Raw genomic sequence first — 11,625 nt, forward strand, 5'->3', positions numbered from 1 at the left:
GAGGCGCCACTGGCCCTCAGGACTCTCGGGATCTCTTCGGGTGGCAGACCCTGCGCATACATCTGACGGAGGTCACCCACCACTGAAGCTCCTAACAGTTTTTACAACGGTCACCCCCATCCCGAGGCCACAATCCAGGGCCACAGACAGACTTGTCTTTGGAAGCCCAAGATGAGGAAATTAACTCTCCCGGCAGCCCGCGGTCCCCGAGCCTCTGGCCTCCAGACACCCCGAGGACCCGAGACTGCGCGCCGGCAGGGCCGGAGCACGTGCGCCCCGGTGCGGCACGAGGAGGCCGGCGAGCTACGCGTGCAAGTGCCGCGCAACTCTGGGCGGGGGCGGGCCACACGTGCGCGCCGGGGCATTGCGGCCCCCCGTGTCTCCCGCCCCGAGGCCTCGCGCGGCCCCGGAACGAGAGGTGGGCTCGGGTCGCGAGGCTTAGGCCGGGCTGTGGTCGGGGGACGTGGGGGCGGCGGTGGCCAGCGCTGGAGCCACGGCGAAGGGCTGGACGAGGCGTGGAGGGAAGAGTCTCTCGTCGAGGCTCGCTGCCAGCTTGTGCAGCACCGTCTCCGGGGGCTCGAGGCATAGGCCCGAGTTGGAGCAGCTGCTGCCGCCGCCGCCAGGCTCCTCCTCGATGACCGGGATGGCGGCGGGCGCGTCCTCGGGCCCCGCGCCGGCCACGCGCGTGGGCGGCAGTGGGCCTTCGACGCTGTCGCCGCGGCGCAACGGTGCACGCGCGGGGCGGGGCTCGCCGCCGGCCGGGGACGGGGCCAGGGCCGCGCGCGCGCCGGGGTCGCTGTGCTGCCGGCCGCGTTGCTGCCACTGCTTGCGCGTGTGGGCGTGGGGGTGCGCGCGTGCGCGGTGGCGCGCGGAGGCCTCGTCGAACTGCGGGTCGTGGCGGAGGAACTCGTGGAAGAGGGCGTCCGTCTTCTCGTCGATGCTGTAGTCGCGGCGGGGGGTGCGGCGTGGCCAGGCGCGCGGGCTGAGGGGCCGCGCGGGGACGGGCACCTCCTCGGCCTGGGCCGCCTCGAAGCTGTCCGCCACGGTGGCCGCGCGGCCAGCGCCGAAGGAGCAGCGCTTCTCGGAAGCGCTGGGCCCGTCGTCGCCGGCGCCGCGGCCCTCGATGCTGGCGTAGCCGCTGTCCATCTGCAGCAGCTTGCGCGGCCCGCCCGTGTCGCCCGCGTCGCCGTCCTTGGGCCGCGGCGTGGGCGGCGGCGAGGGCGGGGGGAAGGCGGGTGGCGGGCCCCCGGAGCCGGAGCTGTCGCCGCTGCGCACCGAGTCGCGGTCATTGCCGCTGCTACTGTGGTCCGAGGCGGTGGCCGCGTGCAGTTCGAGCGAGGCGCGTAGGCTCCAGATGTCCGTGTAGACGCTTGGCGCCGGCTCCGGCCCGGCCTCCCGCTCGGCGTCCGAATCCTGCTGCTGCTGCTCGGGCCCCAGGCTGCCGCGCTCCGGGGGGATCTCGGGGCTGCCTGCTCCCGCGGTGCCCTGCTCCTCCTCGGCCTCTAGCCTGCAAGCCACGCCGCTGCCGTCAGAAGTGCCTGCCTGCGGGGGGCCCCTTCCCCCCCTCTCCACGACGGCCACCCCACCTCTGGGTCAGCGAGGGTAGTCCCCGGTGGGGACCTCCAGAAATTGTCCTGGCCCTGCACGAAATGGATTTTTTAAAAAAATGTTGCTGTCGCTTTTGTGTGGGACACTGTTTGGATCAACCCTGAGCCCAGGTGCCTGCCTCTGCTTTTCCAGCCAAGGACTCTCATGAGGGGCTTGCCAAGCACAAGGGAAGGGGTTGCAGGTGGCCAGCCCCTCCCCCAGAAAGAGCCCCATGAATGGGTTGATCCCTGGTCAATTTAGTGCATGCGGGAATTGGACCAGGGCAAGTAGCTGTGCCCCTACTTGGTAAAGACACCCCCCCCATCCCAAATGCATCAGGAACCAGAAGAAGAGACACAAAAGGAAGAATTAGTCATGCTGTTGTAGAACATTCTGGAGCTCACTGTGCTTCATTCTCCTGTGACTCTGACAGGTGACTGCGCCCAGTGGGGCTCACGGAGTGTCTGCCTTGACTCAGGTTGCCCATGCCCTCCCTATATGCCTTAGAGACCAGAGTGGTGCTAGGGGTCTCACAGGTGACTGGACTGCCTCAGCAGCTGCAGCTTTAGTTCCACACCGAGACCGGGAGGTTCTACCTGGCAGCCAGGTGGAGGTGGGTTTGGGGAAGGGCACCTAGCCTCTCACCGAGACCCGGAGCCACCCAAGAGGAGGAGGCCTGCTGTGCCCCGGGATCCCACCCCTATCCACTCCTCTGGGTACTGGGGCAAACAGAGCAGTTACAACTATCTCTGAGAAAGGACTGTCCGGACCCCAGGAAGGGGTGGTGGGCGAGGGTCCAGGGCCACAGCAGAGACCCCTTCAGTGCCCACATGGGCACACACCCATGGCAGACCTTCCTAGGTGGGTGTCCTGTATTGGGGTCCCCTCTCAAGCCCTCCACCCTTACCAGGTCTTTCCCTGCTTCCCTTCTCCGGTCCATGGTGGACAGGTGGCCCCGGCGAGTCCACCTTGGGGAGGGGCTGTGGAGCAGAAGGGCGCACCTGCGCATCCACAGGGTGGCCTGGGGGAAACAGGGACGGGCAGGGGCCCCCAGGTCCGTCCCTAGCTTCTCTATCTACTGAAAAATACCTGCCGAGAGCGGGGGGCGGGCTGGTGGGGCTGGCCAGGAAGGGGCTGGGGGGCGGGAAAGTCACAGTGTCGCCGGCTCGGGCAATGTACTGGATGAAGTCCTCGTGGGGAGCGTCCCCCTCCTGCTCCATGCTCTCACTGGCTGCCCGCTGCCGCTGGAAGTGGTGCCGCTTGGGTGAGCCTGCACAGAGGAGAGGACTGTCAGCTCGTCTGCAGCCCCCAGCATATCTCCCACCTGGGCACACCCTGGGCCAGGTTATGTTGATGTGGCTCCCCGGGGTGGGTACACCCTGATTGTCGTTACTGGCGTTACATGCTGTTGAGTCAATTCCGACTCCCAGCAACACCACGCAACAGAACGGAACTGCCCTGTAGAGTATTGTCACTTGTGGTCTTTACAAGAGCAGATCACCAGGCCTTTCTCCCCAAGAGCTGCTGGGTGGGATCGAATCCCCAACCTCTCAGTTAGCAGCCAAACTGTTGACTGTCGCGTCACCAGAGCTCCTTACACCTGTTACAGGGGAGGAGACAGATACAGAGAGCAGAGGAGCTAGGTGTGAGTGAAAGAGCCTTGGGCGTCAGTGTGGGGCCTCAAGTGTGAGTGGCGCCCAAAGGACCCCTGGCCAGAGGGGGCACAGCCACAGCAGGATGCTGGGGACCCAGCAGTGGCACAGCTGACGAAAAGTGCAGCAACCAGAAAGAGTGAGAGTGAGAGGCAGGCTGGGGGGAGCTGCCAGGGGGAGTGTGGGGCTACCCAGCCCAGTCCGTGGGCTCCCACGCCAGGAAGGCCTCAGAGAAGCTTCCCTGGGAAGGCCTCGGGGGTGGGGAGGACAGCCACCCAGCAAACAGGTTCTGGGCTCTTCCGCAGCTGCACTTGACTGTAGCTGCGTCCCGGATTCACGGGCTCCGTCTGAGAGACCCGACTCTCAACTCTGGTCAGGGAAGCAGTGCAACTGGCCCATGCCTTACGCCCCCCTGGGCTGGGAGCTGCCCGAGACGGGCGGGAGAAATCTCGCCCTCTCTGCACGGCTGGAGCCCTCTGCCCACGGCCGGAGCCCTCTGCCCACGGCCGGAGCCCTCTGCCCATGGCCGGAGCCCTCTGCCCAGTGGCCCCAGTGAGACGGTCCTGCTCTTTCTCTCTCTGTCAGGGCTTGTCCCCTCCCCTCAGCTTTGTCTCACTTGTTTCTGATGTTTAGACTACGGATGGAAGCCTGCCACCTCCTCCTCTACTGTGCAGCGGGAGTCCCAGTGGCCTGGCCCCAGGCCCTCCATGCTGGCATCACCTGCTGAGCGTCCTGCCCTGTTGGAAAACTGATGGGCTGTGCCATCTAATCCAGGGGCTGGTGCACTAAAGCCTACAGACCAAACCGGCCCACTGCCCGGTTTTATAAATTAAGTTTTACCTACACACAATCACGATACTTCATTTACGTATCACCTACAGCTACTCCAGGACTAAGGGAACAGAACCGGGTAATCGAGACATAGACCGTTTGACCACTAGACCAAAAATACCACTATCTGGTCTTTTGGAAATGCTCACGGACCCCTGCTCCAGTCCAGCCTTGTAACCAGAGGAAGCCATAGTCTAGACAAGCACCCCAGCCAGCTGGGAAAGGAAGTGAGGGGGCGCTCAGGACCCTGCAGAACGTGATGGCTTTCGGTGGGGCTCCCACGAGTGGGCACAGGCTGAGCTGTGATCAGGGAGGAACCTGAGCCGACGCCAGCCCCGCTAGCTGAGGTCCACCATGGCGCGGGACCTCAAATGCCTGGGCCCACAGGACACCCCACACCGCCGCCTCAGTGGGGGGACTGGCTCACGCTGTTCCTCTGCTCGCTGCCACTCCCGAGGCCCCCCAGCAGTTGCCACAGCCCTCCTGGGGCCCTTGGGGCCCCCTGGGGCCCTCACAGCCCAGGCCTACCTCTTGTATCCAGGCTGCACGCCCGCTGGCTGGCCTCCAGCTTCCATTTCTTGACCTTGAAGTAGGGGCTGGCCCCATCCAGGCTGGCATGGCGCCGCAAGCGGGTGAGGAACTGCAGGACAGAGCCTGCCCCGGAGCTGGTGCCCACCTCCCCAGGACCTGCCGCGGCCCCTGGCCCACTAGCCTTGGCGCTCCGGGCACCTACATCCAACTGAGAAAGAAACAGGATGGGCTGTGAGCTTCAGCAGCAGGCAGCCCCCAGCCTTGGTGTTCATGTGTGTCCCTCTACCTTCCACTCCGCCCAGGGCGCCAGGGCCTGCTCGCAAGGTCCTGGGGGGCCAGGGGCTCGGGCAGACATGGCCAGCTCTCATTCCCCCCAGCCGCCCTCCCCGGCTCTGCCCTTCTCTGACAAGGACACTGAGTGGGAGTCGGGGGACCAACAAGCCCCAGGGTGGGTGTCCAGGAGCTCAGCCCACAGCAGGTGTGGGGGTGGAGGAAGCAAGGGAGGGGACCCCATGTGGCCCACAGCCCTGGCCGAGTCCTTGTAGGTACCTGGATCCTTCAATCAGGTAAAGGAGACAAGAGCGTTTCACATGTCTGTGAGCACACGTGTGGCTGCACACGCCACCTCCTGTGTATTCGGGACCAGGACCAGGAGAACCATGGGGGTGGAGGCCACCGGCTGACTTTCTCCCATGCAGGGGGCAGGCGTGTTATGCACTCCCAATAAGCCCGCCTGCTGTCCAGACACAGCAGGAGACACGCAGAGACGAGCCAGGCCCTTACCGAGGTGCCCTCCCCTGAGTCACTCGACGCCGAGGGGCTGATCTCCACGAAGTCAGGGGCGCCGGCGGCAGAGTTGTAGGGGTCACCTGGCAGGGCGGAGCTGGGGCCCACAGAGCGGCCGGTGAGGGCCTTCCCCGGGGACTGTGGGACAGAGCCGTGGGGGAGCAGTGACAGGTCAAAGGGCACGAGACGCTGGCCGTCCCGGGCCTGACCCCCCTCAAGGGGTAAGGGTGCTGTACCCGGAGGCCAGGACCCGGGACCCCCGGCTCCCGTCGGCCGCCCCGGCGTGTGCTCACCTGGAAGATGGCGAGGCTGGCCTTGGGGGCAGCAGCTGGGTGGGTCACAGCAGCCGCACTGGCCTCGCCTGAGTCACACTCGTGGATGGTGACAATCTTGAGCGGAGGCAGCTGTAGATGGGTGAGGCGGGCATTCTTCAGGTGATGGAAGTCGCCCTCCGTCAAGGTGTACCTTTGCGCATGTGACCAGGGCCACGTCAGTGTGCCACCCAGCACCCACCTTGTCCTGCCCAACCTGTAGGGTCTGGGGAGAGCTCGGGTAGGGTGCCAGGCCCCTACCCCACACTCCCCGCACCGGTGAGCTCCACCACTGCACAGTTACCCTCTGGGGACCCTCGAGGGCCCCTGCGCCGCACCCCCTTACCGGCGGCCCTTGTCCTGCGCCTTCCGGCTCTGCTCAAACAGCGCTGCCTCGTTGAAGGAGACTCGGCGGCCGGTGGCGCTGGTGGACAGGAAGCGCTCCGTCTCTGCGTCCTGGCCCTCTGGGTCCTCGCCCCGTGAGTCAGGGTCTGCGGAGGAGAGCCAGAAGAGGGGTGAGCCCCGAATGGAGCCGCGCCTGGTCATGGGTGGGTAGGCAGCTGGGCGGGCAGGCGGGTGGGGACGGATGGACAGGGTGGGCGGGGTGGCGGCACTCACTCATCCGCTCACACACTCACACGCTCAGCACGCGCCTGTGCGCACCTACGCGGAGGGCTTTAAGGAAACAGAGATGAGTCGGAATCGAGTTGCGCCCAGTCTGGTGGGGGAGACAGACAGACACAGCTGGTCAGGCAGTTCAGGGTGGGCAGTGGGGGTGGGTAGGGTGGGCCTGGGGGCCAGGGGCCGGGGCTGGTTGGGCTCCTCACCTCGGGCTAGGTGGGTACCGTTGTCCAGGTAGGTGGTAGTGGTCTTTTCTGCTTCCTCCATGGCTCTGTGGAGGGGCGGAAGGGCACTGTGGGACACAGAGGGCTGGGACCGCACCCCTGTAGCCCACCCTGCCTCCGCAGCCCAGCATGTCCCAGGGCGCATACAGGAATCTATCCACATGCACCAGAACTAGGAGCCGTTCATGCACCACGCCCAGAGGTCTTGCCCAGATATACCAACTCAGAGACAGGCGCCTGGCCAGCAGGAACTATCTCCTGCCTCATCCAACTTGTGGATGCATACACACATACACACAGGTACACACCTGTGCACACAGGTACATATGTACACGCATTTGCATACACAAGCACACACCTCTATGCACGTACCGTGCACACACCTATGGATCCAGACTGACCACATGTACGCACACTTGTGCACCCAGACTGTACACACATACCTACACACCTGTGCACCCAGACTGCACACGTAAGTGCACACCTGTGCACCCAGACTGTGCACACACACGTACGCACACACCCGAGGATCCAAACCGTACACACATATGCACACACCTGTGGACCCAGACTGTGCACACGTACCCACATCTGTGCACCCTGACTGCACATACCCACACACCTATGCACCCAGACTGCGCAGATACACACACACACGTATGCACACGCCGGAGGACCCAGACTGTACACACATACGCACACACCTGTGGACCCAGACTGTGCACACGTACCCACACCTGTGCACCCAGACTGCACATACCCACACACCTATGCACCCAGACTGTGTGCAGGTACACACACACATATGCACACATGCAACGACAGACTGCACACGTATGCACACATCTGTGGACCCAGACTGTGCACACATACCTGCACACCTGTGCACCCCCACGAGGCTGGCATGTGTGTACACCTGCCCCTCTCCCCCCTCACCTGTGGACACGCCGGTGCACTTCCCAGCAGCGCTTGCACAGCAGCAACACGCCGGACAGGACCACCAGCGTGCCACCCACGAAGAGCGACATGACCAGCACCAGCAGTACATAGTTGTCCAGGATGGCCTCGGGCTCTGCCTGCAGGGGGCTCCGTCAGGACCTCAGGCCTGGGTCCTTGACCCCCCACCCACTGCTCCCCTCACTCACCGTGGGGCGGCCCGTGGCATTGTCCCACGAGGTCGTCAGCGCCACGGTGGTGGCAGCAGCGGCTGTGGCCATGGTGGCCGTGGGCTGCATCGTAGGGCCGGGAAGAGGGGCCTGGGGGGGGCAGGGCCTCCTCAGTGCCCGCGCCCCCTCAGCCCCAACCCACAGGAGCCGCTGAAAATAAGCCTCCCTCTGCCGTCCCCCGGCAGGAGCCCACACACGCAGGGTGGTGACTCATGAAGGGGAGCTGCAGCAGCGCCCCCCCCGCCCCCAGCCTGGAGTGGGCCTGGCGGGCCACGAGCAGGGCTTTTCTCTGCACCTCCATTTCCCCATCTTTGGGGAGGGGCGGCTGGTGCGCCAACACCAGCCTCCCAGCGGGTGGGGCTGGGCCAGGCGGTGGGGGGGGCAGCACCCCGGCAAGGAATGAGGAAACGGAGGCCCAGCCGCTGGCCCAGACGGGACCCTAGGTCCCCATGCCCCGTCCACTGCATCAGGGAGAGGCCGCCCCCACCCTAAGCAGGAACCCGGCTTCACAGGTGGGGGGAGGCAGCGCTCCGGGGTCCACCCACGGCGGAGGGGCGGGGTCACGACTGGGGCTGTGAGGGTCCCCTCCGCCGCGCGCCGGTAGGAGTGGAGAGGACAAGGCGTGCGCATCTGCTCCCGCCTGAAGAATCCGGTTCCCATGGCGACGGCGCAGGCCGGGGGGGGGGGGGCCGGAGGGTTGCCAGGGAGCACGGGAGGGAGCGGCGGGGGGAGGCCCTGCAGGGGCAGCTGCGGAGCCGGCGGGCGGGCAAGATGGCTGCGGCCGCCTCCCGTGGGCCCACCCCGGCCTCCGGGCTGCTTCGCGGTCGGGGGAAACTGAGGCCCGTGAGGCGGCTCAGCGCGCGCCCGACGGCGAGAAGGGGCTGCCTGGACACTGCCCTGACCCCCGCTCCGAGCTCAGCCGAGTGGGGAGCCGGCGGCTATGCCCCGAAACCTCCAAGATGATCAGCCGTCCCGAGTTGGTGTGGGACCGCAGGGTCCTTTCCCAAAGCCTGGGGACCGGCCCTTTCGGACTTTAAGTCCCACTCGACAGCGGGGGAAATTGAGGCCGGGAGGAGAGGGTCCTCGCGGCGCTCCTGACCGAGGCCGGCCGGGGTTCCCTGCACCCCGGGGAGGGGGGTGCCGGCGCCGATGTAGGTCGGGAAATGAGTTCAAGCTGGGGGGAGGGGGGTTGCAAAAGGGCAGGCACAGCGACAGGAGGATGGCAGGAGACCGAGGGCAAGAGGGGCGCTTGGGGATAAGGCACGAACTCGGGGAGGTCCCCAGAGGGCGGCCCCCAGGCCCAGGCGGCCTTGGCACCCCGCGAGCTCGCTCTGCTCCCACCCCGCGCCCCAGGGGACCCAGCCTGGGGGCGGGGCGGCCGCAATCGGGGACAGCGGGAGCAGGGGGACCGAGTGGCCGAGACCCCGATTCCAGGAGCATCTACCCTGGACCTCCCGGGAGGCGGAGGCACCATTGCTCGCCCATCCTACAGGGGGAAACTGAGGCCGGGCAGGGCGTGGGGGGGTCCCCCTCTAGTGGCCGAAGGGGCGGGGCGCGGACACCCTTGGGTTGGGGACAGGACCCCCCGGCTCCCGGTCCCCCGCCCGGCCGCGCCTACCTCAGCGCTTGGGCGCGTGGCCCATGGGCGGCGGCGGCGGCGGCGGCGGCGGCGGCAGCAGCGGCTCCGGGCTTGCTCGGCCCGGCGGCGCGGAGAGGCGCGGATTTATGAATGGAGCGCGCGCGGCCCACCGCGCCCGGGAACGGCAGGAGGGGCGCGCACGTGATCGCGTTGGCGGCGCGCCCGGCCCGGTGGATCCTGCTCAGGGCCGCTCGCGGCCGCTCGGTCCCGGCCGGCCGCCTCCGCCGCACTCTGCTACCGAGTCTGGCTCTCTCGGCGCCGGCCACCGCCTCCCCTTCCCTTCCGGCGGGGGCGGGGGGCGGAGCCTGCACTCCTGGCGCCCCCTACCCACGCGGAGCCGCAGATCCAGGCTCCCGGGCTGGGGGTGCGCCTCTCTTCCCTTCACCCCCACGGCCTCCCCTACACAGGGGTCTCGAGTGACAGCCTGGGTGTCCCGAGGGACACGACTCCCTCGGCTTGGGGGACCCTGGAGTGCACAGCTCAGGGGGTCTGGGGTTCACAGTCCCGTGGCCTGGGGTGAACAGTCTGGGATGTGCGACTCCCCTCGGCCCAAGGATACTGAAATGCAGCACAACCTGGGCATATTGGGGCGCACAACTCCTGCCTGGGGGTCCCCAGGATAGACCGCCCAGGGGCTCTTGGGGAGATGTTTCTTCCCCTTTTTTGTGTCCCTCCCGTGGGTCCTGCAACACTTGCCAGGCATCGTCAGGGGCGCGCCCTGTTCCCCTGCTGAGGTGAAACAAGCAAACGTTAGCAAAGGTACCCAAGCCTGTGCTGGGTTTGTAGTGGCCTTCTCCATGCAGGGTGGCCTTCAGGCATCTCACACCTACCTCAGCCCAAACCCAATCCTTCCAGGTGCTCAGGCCACCCATGTGCCACCAGCCTAGTCCCAGCCCAGCTCCCTGGGCCTGGGTGCTACATCCCACTGCAGCCCCCATTCCCTCCTCACAGCATCCCCCTTACCTCCTGGCCTCACCTCCCCTACTTTTCCAGCTCCTCAAAGCCCCAGGCTAGGCCATCCTTGGCACTTAGCGCCTGCAGGAGCCTCTGCCTACAGGGCCGTCCCCCATTTAGGTGCCAGTTTCCCTCCCTTCCCTTCTTCCCCTCTCTCTGAAATACCCATGTCTCATCCCACACTCCCTAGTGCCCTGCCCTACTTTCTCTCCAGGGTCCTACACGGTGGAATTTACTTCCTCCTGGGTTTTGTCTCCCTTTGCGCCCTGCACCCCAACTACGCTACGCTGATCTCCAAGGGCAGGAATTGATTCATGACTGGGTGCCTAGGCTTTACCCCAGACTGAGCACACAGTACAGACTGCATGAAGTGGCAAGGGGCAGCCTTATGGCTAATGGGGGGTGTGTGTGCAAAGGCCCTGGGGCAGGAAACTGGGTTTGCTGAAGATGCACGTGAGCAAGGCTGAGAGAGTGGGCAGTGAGGCTGCCAGGGCCTTGGGGGAGAAACAGGGAAGCCAGTTAGTGGTTCCCAGCAGGGGGATGACAATCAGATTTTGTTTTTACAAAAAGAGACTCCCTCTGGTTTTGTGGGGACGAGGCACCCCGTGAGGCCAGGAGAGGAGGCTGGAGCGGTCCAGGCCAGAGCTCGTGGCTGCACTGGCCTAGATTGACCTTAAATTGGGTCTATAGGAGAATTTCAGCGTAACCCCAGGTTTGGGGCTTGAGTGCCAAGGCCACCTGGTTGGGGGCTAGAGAGAAACTCTTTGATGCTCTTTGATGCAGTGAGTATGAGAAGCTGATTAAACCCCTAACCCCTAACAGGAGTGGCAGCTGAACATGGGGTGGCGAGGCGGGGGCTGCCAACAGGCCACACCCGGAGAAACAAGGCTTCCCTTTGCACCCCAACACAGAACGGCCAGGGCATTAGGGCTGGCCCGGGGAGGGGGGGCCTCCTCAGCCACCTGGATTCCCGGAGCGCCTGTCTGGGCGAGGGCAACACGGGGAGCCAAGGAAGGTGGCAGACTCATGCCCGGGTATGGCTGCGCCCCTCCCCTGTCCCTTGTTCCCCCTGGGATGGAGCCCTTCCCGGGGTGAGCCCCAACGCCACCCGGATCCCGCGTGTTCGTGTTCTCGGAGCCCAAGGGCAGGGGGCTGGAGCCCGACACCGGGGGCCGCAGACCTGCGTGAGCGCGGGGGCGGGGCGCTGACGTCAGAACTGCAAACGAGGCTGCGCCGGCCCCGGCTGACGTCAGCGGAGCTCCAGGCCGCCCGCGCACGCGCCCCTGCGTCAGCGCCGCGCGTGGGCGGCGAGCGGGTGGGGCG

At 65.9% G+C, this 11,625-nt stretch overlaps 2 protein-coding genes across 3 annotated transcripts; one reads left to right on the plus strand and one right to left on the minus strand.

Annotated features, from left to right (window-relative positions):
* Positions 1-353: 353 nt before the first annotated feature.
* CBARP (CACN subunit beta associated regulatory protein) lies at positions 354-9,622 on the minus strand. Of its 2 annotated transcripts, none has more exons than XM_049876121.1 (10): positions 9,328-9,622; positions 7,689-7,799; positions 7,480-7,619; positions 6,526-6,590; positions 6,045-6,189; positions 5,681-5,852; positions 5,385-5,525; positions 4,599-4,809; positions 2,677-2,857; positions 354-1,507 (listed from the first exon to the last, which is right to left on the minus strand). In XM_049876121.1, the coding sequence occupies exons 2-10, from the start codon at positions 7,776-7,778 to the stop codon at positions 439-441; spliced, it is 2,214 nt and encodes a 737-aa protein (XP_049732078.1). In that variant the 5' UTR covers positions 7,779-7,799; positions 9,328-9,622; the 3' UTR covers positions 354-438. The 2 variants fall into 2 exon arrangements, with proteins under 2 accessions (XP_049732078.1, XP_049732079.1); XM_049876122.1 differs by lacking the exon at positions 9,328-9,622 and adding an exon at positions 8,197-8,362.
* LOC126073993 (translation initiation factor IF-2-like) lies at positions 8,481-9,971 on the plus strand. The gene is made up of 4 exons (XM_049881334.1): positions 8,481-8,579; positions 8,629-8,860; positions 9,063-9,176; positions 9,289-9,971. Exons 1-4 carry the CDS (start codon positions 8,481-8,483, stop codon positions 9,969-9,971), a joined length of 1,128 nt encoding a protein of 375 aa, XP_049737291.1.
* Positions 9,972-11,625: the final 1,654 nt, after the last annotated feature.

This window comes from Elephas maximus, chromosome 3 (assembly GCF_024166365.1).
Source record: "Elephas maximus indicus isolate mEleMax1 chromosome 3, mEleMax1 primary haplotype, whole genome shotgun sequence".
Lineage (NCBI taxonomy): Eukaryota > Metazoa > Chordata > Mammalia > Proboscidea > Elephantidae > Elephas > Elephas maximus.